This window comes from Buceros rhinoceros, unplaced genomic scaffold, assembly GCF_000710305.1.
Source record: "Buceros rhinoceros silvestris isolate BGI_N320 unplaced genomic scaffold, ASM71030v1 scaffold21931, whole genome shotgun sequence".
NCBI classification, from domain to species: Eukaryota; Metazoa; Chordata; class Aves; order Bucerotiformes; family Bucerotidae; genus Buceros; species Buceros rhinoceros.
Window position 1 is genome coordinate 1 of NW_010392817.1, and position 10,041 is coordinate 10,041.

General features: G+C 52.4%; 1 protein-coding gene across 1 annotated transcript; it reads right to left on the reverse strand.

Annotated features, from left to right (window-relative positions):
- Positions 1-3,834: 3,834 nt before the first annotated feature.
- On the reverse strand, positions 3,835-9,671 carry LOC104500918 (cis-aconitate decarboxylase-like). The gene is made up of 6 exons (XM_010144648.1): positions 9,651-9,671; positions 9,026-9,080; positions 6,153-6,340; positions 5,935-6,027; positions 5,463-5,668; positions 3,835-4,753 (listed from the first exon to the last, which is right to left on the reverse strand). Exons 1-6 carry the CDS (start codon positions 9,669-9,671, stop codon positions 3,835-3,837), a joined length of 1,482 nt encoding a protein of 493 aa, XP_010142950.1.
- Between the last annotated feature and the right edge of the window lie 370 nt (positions 9,672-10,041).

The following is a 10,041-nucleotide window of genomic DNA, read 5'->3' on the forward strand; positions in this document are numbered from 1 at the left end:
GGGCTGACAACGGCATTCTGCCCCCACCGGCCCTGCCTCAGCTTCCCTCGCTCTCCACTGGCCAGTGCTTGTGCCCGCAGAGCCCTTCTACCCAGGAACAAGCTCAAGCTGCCCCCGGGGAGGTTGAGGTTGTCCCTGAGGAGCCATTTCTGTGCCATTGGGGTTGTCCCGGCCTGGCCCAGGCTGCCCAGGGCAGTGGTGGAGTCCCCATCCCTGGAGGGGTTTCCCAGCCGTGTGGAGGTGCTGCTGAGGGACAGGGGTTCTGTCTCGTTGGGGTTGTGCCGGTGTGTCGCAGGCTGCCCAGGGCAGTGGGGGAGCCCCCATCCCTGGAGGGGGTTCCCAGCCGTGTGGAGGTGCTGCTGGGGGACAGGGGGCAGGGGGGACCTGGCGCTGCTGGGGGACACGGGCACTGGAGGGGCTCCAAGGGCTTCTCCAGCCTCAACAATCCTGTGACTCTGCGATTCTATTAATTCCTGGTGAGGGACTGCAGATATCGATGGATTAATTACTAGCACAGATCCTGCCTAGCTCTGCACTGCAAGTGTCCTTTCATCCCGAGCTTGCTGCTCTAAACATGTTTGTGGAGAAATGTTTCCTTGTCTTAATTATAAGTGTCATTTATCTTGGAACCGCAGTAGAGAAAAGCACAACAGCTCTTTTCTTATTCAGCCTGAGAGGAGAAGTCAGGGACTCTGGTGGCACCATATTACCCTCCGTGTCACACAAGCTGGTCTGTAATTTTCACAGGCTGTTTTTTCCTTTGGCTCTTTTAAGGCCTCGCTTCCCTTGCCAGGGGTTTGGTCTTAACTAGTTACGGATATGAAACATTTGCTGTTCGAGACTGGAAATACGAGTGAGACACTTTCCTGGGCTGGAATACTGGCGGCGTTTTCAGGGTCCTGAGCTTTCAGAGGAAATGCCATGAATGAAAAAACTCTCAGGTACGCCTTCAGCTCCTGGATGCTCTGGAAAAGCCACTGCTGTGTTTTAACCCCAGGCAGCAGCTAAGTCCAGCCTAGCTGCTCACTCACTGCACCCACCACCGCCTCCCCCAGCGGGGTGAGGAGGAGAATAAAAAAATTGTAAAATTTGTGGGTTGAGATAAGAGAGGTTTAATAACAAAAATATAACAGAAGAATAAAAATAAAATACTAGAATAATAATTATTAAAGTAATGAAAAGGAGCATAATCAAAAAAAGAGACAAATAAAACCCAAGAGAAGACAACAGTGATGCACAATGCAATTGCTCACCCTCACTGACCAATGCCCGAGGAGTGATCTGCCCCCAGCCAGCTCCCCCCAGTTTCTCTACTGGACATGGCGTCCTGTGGTGGAGAATATCCCCTCCCCACCCATCCACCCCCCGCCAGCTCCTTGTGCCCCTTCTTGTTGGTCAGCCATGAGATGACATAGCCTTGACTTAGGATGAGAGCTACTTAGCAACATCTAAACCCTCGGTGTGTTACCAACATTATTCTCACAGGAAATCCAAAACACAGCACTGAACCGCATGAAAAATCTCTAACTTTGGATAAGCACTGCTTAGCAACAACTAAACCATCAGTGTGTTATCAACATTATTCTCACACTAAATCCAAAACACAGCACTGTACCAGCTACTAGGGAGAAAATTAACTCTGTCCCAGCCAAAACCAGGACAACCACTCACTGCTTCACTGGAGAAGAGGCCCAACAAAAGGAAACTTGGACCCTTCCTGTGCCTTCCCTTCCTGATTTTATGCATGGCCCACTGAAAGGTGTCAGGATTGCATCTGATGGGACAGCAAGGCATGAAGGAGGCTTAGAGGGGTTTCTGGATCGCTGGGATGAAGCGTCACCTGAAGCCCAACTTGTGCTCTTTTTCTCTTCCCCAGCCCCAGCAGGTAAGAGGTGGTAGGTTCCTCCTCTCCTGCTCAGCTCTGCTGCTACACGGCGTAGCTGCAGCACTGTGCAGAAGGCATGGAGATGCCCTCAGTGGAACAAGTGTCAGAGCCACCGATAATCCGCTTAGAGGCATCATTGCCTCCAGAGAAGCCCATCTTGTTCCTGACTCCCATAGCGGTTCCCTTGACTAACGCTGAGCTAACGGCTGGCCTGGAAGGCTCTGGCTCTGGGTTTCCACTTCACTGGGCTGTGAAACACGGAATGATGATTTTGGTGATCTCACACCTGACTCAAACCAAGGGAAACTAGATGCTTGTCATGGAAACTTAGCAAATATTTGAAATCTGCTGCTTAATGGAGAAACACGGGGAAGCTTTGTGGAGAGACAGTGTGTGACCACAGCCAGGCTTTGCTGGCTGATTGTTCACATCAGGAAAAACAGGAGCCTGAAGGGCTCAGTGTAAACAGATAACTCTGGAGAAATCACTGGCCACTGGCCACAGGCCAGCCCTTCAGCTGGCCCTGTCCGAGCTCTGCTGGATGGGTTCCCCATGCACTAGAAAAGCCTCTGTACTGCCTGTGCTCGGATCCAAAGTGAAAACCTGGTGGTCTGCATGATGCAACAGTAAATCTTGAGGCACAAAACAGATTTACTTCAGTTCTTTATTCAGAAAGAGTCAGTGTGAATACATGAGACAGTATGAGAGTGATCAACAGGTGGGCGAACAGGCTGGTCTCTGCACCGACCACTACCAGCAAGCTGAAGAGGAACCGGCCCACATCCCTTCTTGCCTGTCTAGCCCCATCTCAGACCCCCTGGCAGAAGGCAACCCTCACCTCTGCAACAGGTTCCGCGCCTGAAACAAGTCCTTTGGTCAGCAACTACAGTGTTTGTTGAAGGTACAGAGGGTCGTTGGGTAGTTTTCCATCTCACTGCTCGGGAAGGATGCAGGGTAAGAGCCTTTCGGGGAATGGCTACTCAGGAGCACAAGAACCAATGTCACCCAGCTGGGAAGAGGAGTCACGAACTGAGTCTCGCAAGCTTCCCCTCCTCCCAGGGGAGAGAAACAGGAATTTTCCAAAGCCATCACAGCATGTATGTGCCTGGGTCACCATCCAGAGGTGCCCATCTCTGCACGGGCAGTAGAGACCACCTCTGGTGAGCCAGCTCAGAATAGGTGCCTGGGCGACCTGCGCGAAGCCGGGAGGGATAATGTGGCACAGCCCTGGGATTGGCAGGACCACCTCACGCAAGGCGTGGGATGAAGGTGCGGGCTGGTGTTCTTCACCTACCAATTGCCTCGGTTGAGACATAGAGGTTTCAGGGGTCCTTGAACCATCCCTTGTACACCGAGAAGTGACAAATGCTTCCCCAGCGCTGGCAAAATGGGAGGATTTAGTGGAAAAGAAAAAAAAATCCCTTTCTGCCTGAGAGTCCTGCAGGCAGGGCTGTAACAGATAGTTTTTCCATCTGGCCAGCATGACTAACTAACCGTGATCCGAAAAGTGCCCGGAAGAGCACTGAGAAAAGCACCCATTTTGCAGCTGAATTTCCTCTTCTTCCCAGACTCAGCGGTTAGGTGTTTCGCACAGAAAAAAACCTTCCAACTCAGCTTTAAAAAATACCTAGACACGGGAAGCAGCTTCCAGATGCTACCCCAGGATTCCCAGAGATTTCCACGGGATTATTATTTTCTCATGTGTATTTGTGGTGGCCTTTCACCTACTCAGACAGCATCAGCCATGAGTTGACATTTAATCTGTGTGCTAACTGCTGACACAGACATGTCTCCTGCCTCAGGGACTCCTTCGGTATTGAAGCGTCTACTTGGACTTCAGGGGGTGGGAACTTTCCCGTCACTGGAGATCAATAGTAAAGCACCAATGAAGAAAGGAATCAGAGTCTCACCGGGGCAAGGCCCTTAAGAAAAACCCGCTTGCTGTTCCCTCACAGGCTGCAGGCCAGCTGGGAGCTGTCTGACAGATTCTCCAGGTTCTCCACCATAGTGATGATGGTTTCTATTTTTTCTTCTGGAAGCACATGAGAAGCGTTGGATCGAAACTTCTTCAGGAGCGATTCTTTGCTCAGAGGCTTCCTCCAGTGCCCATAGAAAGTGTCACATTTGCCTGTCAGGACATCCCCGCTGTGCAGGAGCAGTGCCACCTCTCCATACATCTTGTCAAAGTTGGCCACGTTATCTTCAGGATGCTCCACCACCACTTTGTCCAGCAGCTCCCTCAGCTCCTGCCGGTGGATGCTGCTCTCCTTGAAGGAGCTGAGGCCCACTTCACCATCCAGCAGGGCAGCACAGGCATTGAACTGGAAGGAGTGTCTAGCCTGGTGTTCAGAGCTGGGGAAAGGACGATTGATGTACTTGGACACCGGGATCTTCAGCACAATGGTGCGGATCAACGAGGGAGAGAAGGACCCTGCATAGTTGATGAAGAGGTTCCGGACAGACAAGGCAGCATCCACCACCCAGTGCATCCCCAGGTGGGCTGGGAAGCGCTTGAATGCAATATCCTGCTTCTCCAAAAGGAACTCGTGATGGTCACTTGGTGTGGACAGCGGTTTGGGTTGATAGATGCTGTAGAAAACACTGAATCCAGAGCAACCAGGGATGTCATCCAGGATTAAGGGGTTGGCCTCCATCCCTCGGGCAGCCAGCAGTGCTGCTTCGAAGCCCAGGCGGGTGGCATTGCCGATGTGCAAGGGCTTGGCTTGGGTGGCAGCGTTTGCCATGGGGGCCCCCGCGAGCGACGCAGCAATGCCCAAGGCATGTGCGCACTGGGCTGTGCTGAGGGAGAGCAGTTTGGCAGTGGCCGCAGCACTGCCCAAGGTACCGACCACCGAGGGAGGGTGGAACCTGAGGGAGAAATCACAGATATGAGCATCCCTGCCTGCTTGGTACAGGGAACGCCCAAGCCCCTCACCTACCAGACCTGCCCATGGGACTGGAAAGGGACTGCCAAGTCAGCCAGTGGAAATCCGTCATCGCTCTGGAGCAGGTGGGATTTGCATAACTCAAAATGCAGCCATCTGAGAGCTAAGCATCTATCTGAAACTTCACTGGAGGCAACAGAGCGAGCTCAGCATCTCCAGAAAGCAATTCCCAGTTTTCCCTAAGAGCAGGTGGCATGGCTTGTGTCCATTCAGCCAACCTTTCTGCCCCTGGACAAACAAGGTGGTCTCATCCAACATGTCACAGGGAACAGTTCCTGGTTGATGCTATTCCTTGGCTCACACCAGGGCACAGCCTGGGGAATGGCAGTTGGCACAGGGACTGTGCCCACAATCGAGCCATCTGCACGGCCGAGGGCCACTGCCTGTCCTGTGCTCTTGCCCTGGTTAGTTTACAGGATGGCGCTGCAGACTCAGTGGTAGTCCTCCTGACGGTTATTTTTGAGGCAAGGTCACTGGAGGTCACCAACTGAATATGTGGTGCCTCATCATTTGGCCCTCAGTAGGGCTGATCCTAATCCCGAGTCCAGCTGGACTTGAACGTTCTGAAACCCTGAGCCAGGCAGTTAACAGCCTCACCAACCCTCTTCCTACCGGGTGAAGAAGAGATTTACCTCTTTGGAATGTTGTGAGCCTCCGTGGAGAAATGCATGAGCCTTCCTTGCACTTCCAGGCCCACATTAAACGCCAGCAGGAAATCCATGCCGTTGGGTTTGGTGCTTGGAGGTAGCATCTGGGAAGCCGCCAGAAGAGCTGGCAGAACAGCCCCTGACGGGTGAGTAGCAGGGTGCCAGGTATCGTCGAAATCCATGGAGTGAGTCTGCCAGAGAAATGGAGATCAGGACGTGCTGGAGCAGGGGGCTGGGAGCTGAGGGTCCTTGCTAGTACTGGTGAGGCTCCCTCTAACCACATCCACCCCATGGTGGCTGTTTGGTCCCCCTGAAAGCAGTGGGCAAAACTACAGAGGAGCCCATGACTTCTTGTCCCCCATCACCCCTCCCAGCCCCCAGTCTGCTTCCTGTAACACCGACCAGTGTCTCTGAAGGCACCACAAAGCAGAGCTTCTCCTGGCAGAGCCTGCCTTACCGCAACTCCGTTGGTGAACGCAGCCAGCGTGGGGGACAGCTTTACGCCAGGCTTGCCATAGACAGAGCTCACGGCAACAGACGAGTACAGCTCCTGTGAAAGGGAGGAAATTCAGGATTCCAGAACACCCCTCCACTGCAAGGCACATGTCCTACGTCGTGGTGGTGGTGTCAGGGTGGGGAACACATAACTGCATGGAAATACGGGGCGGTTCCTACCCGGCAGTACTGCAGAGCAAGGTCAAACACGTGGGTCGTGCTGCCCACAAGGCCGACCCCAATGCTGTCGAGGATCATCCTCTTGCTTCTGTGACGGACGGTCTTGGACAAGTGCTCGGGTCGAACTTCACGGATGAAGGAGGCAAAGCTACTGGTCACAGTCTCCTCTGGAGCACTCCTGGCCACCACTGCAGCACCAAGAGAGAGGGCAGGGCGTAAGGACACATGTGGGCCACGTGCTGACGGCTCACAAGTCTTCACTCTCTGGTCTCACCAAATTTATCAAAGGGCAAAGGCAGCTGGAGAGGGCAGGACCTGCCCAGATGTCTCTTGGGTCACACAGCTGCTCACAGCCCTACAGCCCTGGGAGGTGACATAGGGCTTCCCTGTCCTATCCCAGGCTGTGAGCCTCTCCCTGAGAATGACGTTTGGGCCCAGAGTCACCTCCTGTGGCTTCAGGCACTTGGCAGAGTCTAGGAGAGGAGCACCATCGCCCTAGGCTCCCCGTACACACAGTGGAGAGGTGATCCTGCAGAGGGGACCAGTGTCTTCTCTGGGGGGAACATGTCATTTCTCCCCCACCGCCAGCACAAGGAGCCCAAGGCGAGCAGGCTGGTGTGAATCCTGTCCCTCTCCGTGGGTTTTCGAGGGCCTGCAGCACATCCTATGGCCTTCACATGCCGTGAAGGACAGCTCTGTGCACCTCCTGGGATGGCTTCAAGAAGGTTCAAGTGAAGCAGTCTCAGGGCTCAGCCGCATCCCCTCACTCTGGGTTTCAAGCAACCACCTTTTGGGGGGTCAATACAAATTATGTCCCTTTATCTGGAGAAAAGGCAGAGCAGGTCCCTGCTGCATTACCGGCGGTGCCAGGACGGGAGTGGATCACAGAGAAACAAACTTCCTACAGCTTCCTCGACTCTTTGGCAAGCAGGAGCAGAGCCAAAGCCTGGATTTATCCAGAAGTTTGCTCCTACAAGGCACAGAGGTGTCTTGACTCATCCAGCAAAGCTCTTAAGACCCATGCACTCCAAAGGTCACTTTAAAAACACATCCTTCATGGGTTTTTTCACAGCTGAGCTCAGCTTCTTGGAGGATCCAGCCCATGCTTCAGGAGAGCCTTAAAGAAGAAGATCTCCTGAGCTTGGTGTTTGAAGGGAAGCTATTCCGCCCTCTGAAAGCACTTTTGCTGGTGGACAAGAAGCAACGCATGGAGCTTCCCCAGGCAAAATCAGTGCCTGCGTTTCTGACGGGTAAGCCAGAGCTGGCAGCACAAACTGCCAGCACAAACCTTTGGAGATGTTAAAACTCTGCCAAAAATACTCAGTTTGGGACCATTCCACTTGGTAATTTAGTGACCAATTGCTTTGATGAATTTATAATTCATGGAGTTATAATTATTACGACCCATTATTTGAGAGTGCCCGTGAGAGCAGGAGAAGCGTAAAGTTCAGCACAGCCAACATTTGCGTGATTGCAAATCCATATATAGGGGGCCGGGGGGACCTAGAGAGAAGGTGACATCAATGTCACGATGACAATAAGCACGTGGAAAAGTCAAGATGAGTGGAGCAAGAAAACAGAACTACTTTGCTTCAACAGCGTACAGGAAACCTCATCAAAACCAGCAGGTACATATGACACTTTGTTTTTAAACAGAAAATTACCCAGTTAAACAAGTGACCGTTCCGGCTTTCACTAGTGTTCACCCGTAAATGTCACGCCTGCTGACTCACAGTTTGCTTGCCGACCCATCCGGGCTCACCTAGAGCCCAGGAGTCTGAAGCCCACGTGTAAACACAGCTGAGAATGTCATCATGGCCGTGACTCACCGGCAGAGAATTCGCCCCTCGCAGCAGCTCTGGGAAATACATCGCTACGGAATCCATCCGTAGCGCTCAGCAGGTTGGAAACCGTCTGCTGACAAACCCCTGTGTCCTCCGAGAGCATCTTCAGCCTCCCGCAGACGACGGCACCAACACCCTCCAGGAGGAGGAAGGGGTGCAGTCAGACTAGCTAGGAGAGGCTGGGGGCAATCTGCTGGGATCGCAGCGTGCCGAGAGGTCCTGATGGCTTCCTTCCCGTCACCAAGCGCTCTTTGTCACTTCGCTCAGCAGCGATATTTTTTAACCCTTCAGTTGAAAGCGTTTCATGACTCCCGTGGTTTTGTCCTGGCAGCTGTGCTGCAGAACTTACTAAAAAAAAATCTCTGTCCAAGACTAAATAGATCTGGTGGATTATTATTATTATCACTACCATTATAAATATTATTATTACTGTTATTACTTCTCCTGCTCTCCACTGCTCACCTAGTAATATTCATTGCATTTACTCTATTAGTAACTCATTTAAAAATAAGTTAACAGACAAATGTAGACAAAGCGTCTACACAGCCGCGTTCTGCTGGGTTTGGCTGGAGCCGAGGCGCCGGGGCTGTGCTGTGCTGCGCCGCGCCATGCCGGAGGAGCAGCACACTGGCTGTGACAGACGGAGGACGAGGAACAGGGCACTCGGAGCAGCAAGGTCAGGGGTGATCAAGGAGGACAAACAGAGGAGTTACGAGCGATGTGACGGCAGCGGCGATGTAAATATCTCTGTATTTTATGTCTGGATTTAAACAGCTGAGTGTGGAAGGTTTGCTTCCAAATCAGGTGAAGTTTCTGCTTTAGCCATCAGTATTTTAACCGCCTGTTCCTTCCATCCTTAGCAACCGAGGGCAGCAATCACCACACCACCCCCCACCCCCAGCGCACTTTATCTGCCAGGAATTTGAGCGCCTTATCTCAGCACCCTTAGCCCAGCACTTTTCAAACCGGCAACGACACGAATATTTTGGGATGTCCTGTAAGAACGCTGGTGTGTAGAGAGATACAAACCGTGAGCAGCAGTTTTGTGAACTTGCCGGGAGGTTGCCAAAATCTTCTGGGATTTCTAGGGTGAAGACAGAGAAAAAGCACTTGTCACCTCAGCTGCCCGAGCTGTTTCAGAGCCCTATTAAGGGGCATTGTCAGACGCACAGGGATCAAACGAGAGGATTGAAACTAACTACGCATTTAAAGGAGAAAAAAAACCCCAAAAACTGTTTTCCAAAGCTCGGTCCAGCAGCCGTGCCAAGAACAGCCAGGGAAATAAAGCAGCACAGAGGAAGGGGCAGCCCAGCCCCTTCAGCCCTACCATGAAACCCTTGTATGGCTGCGAGCAGGAGCAGCTCGGAGCAGACACAAGGAGAACAAAACGCCCAGAATGTCCCAACGAACCCCCCACCACCCCACAAAACATGGTTGGGACCCAGAAAAGGAACAGGCAGGGAAGGAGCAGGTTAGTAACTACGAACACAGCGTCTGCGAAAGCCATCGGAGTTTGTTAGTGTTGGGGCAGGTTCCCACCTAACGGCACAACAATTCTGACCACTCAGAACCGCCCGGAAAACGACATTATCTCCTTAAAGTGAAAAAGGACAGCTGAGAGATGAGTAAGTTTTGCCCATGCAGAAGGAGTTACCTGTAGGGTTACGTAGACCATGCTGCTGCCACTGCTCAGTGCCCGGCTCTATTCGAGGGATGGGAGAGGTGGTGTCTGGAAGGTGCTTCGGTGTCGGGGTTTATATATGCTTCTGAAAGGCAATTTGCTTTTTGTTTTTTTGCAACTGAATTTCAAGTGTGATGACATCAGCCTCCGGGGACTGAGAGGGTGGGGGGAATAGATGAGGAGGGGTGGTTTTTCTCTGCCGAACAGAAGGGAAACCCCCCCTGGTTTCAGGAAATAAATAATAAAAAAAAAAGATTTAGGACAATAACTGCCAAAGTTCAAGGAAATTCCTGTCTCCCAAATGCCACAGGTGCCAATGTGTGAAGCAACTGGCCCCAGGCTCCTCCTCTGGGGGAGGACTATA

Coding starts and splice junctions, on each gene's coding strand:
- LOC104500918 (XM_010144648.1), bottom strand. CDS start 9,671: ATGGTCTACGTAACCCTACAG. Junction 9,081..9,650: donor TGGTCTACGTAACCCTACAG/GTAACTCCTTCT, acceptor TCTTCACCCTAG/AAATCCCAGAAGATTTTGGC. Junction 5,669..5,934: donor CGTTCACCAACGGAGTTGCG/GTAAGGCAGGCT, acceptor TTTCTCTGGCAG/ACTCACTCCATGGATTTCGA.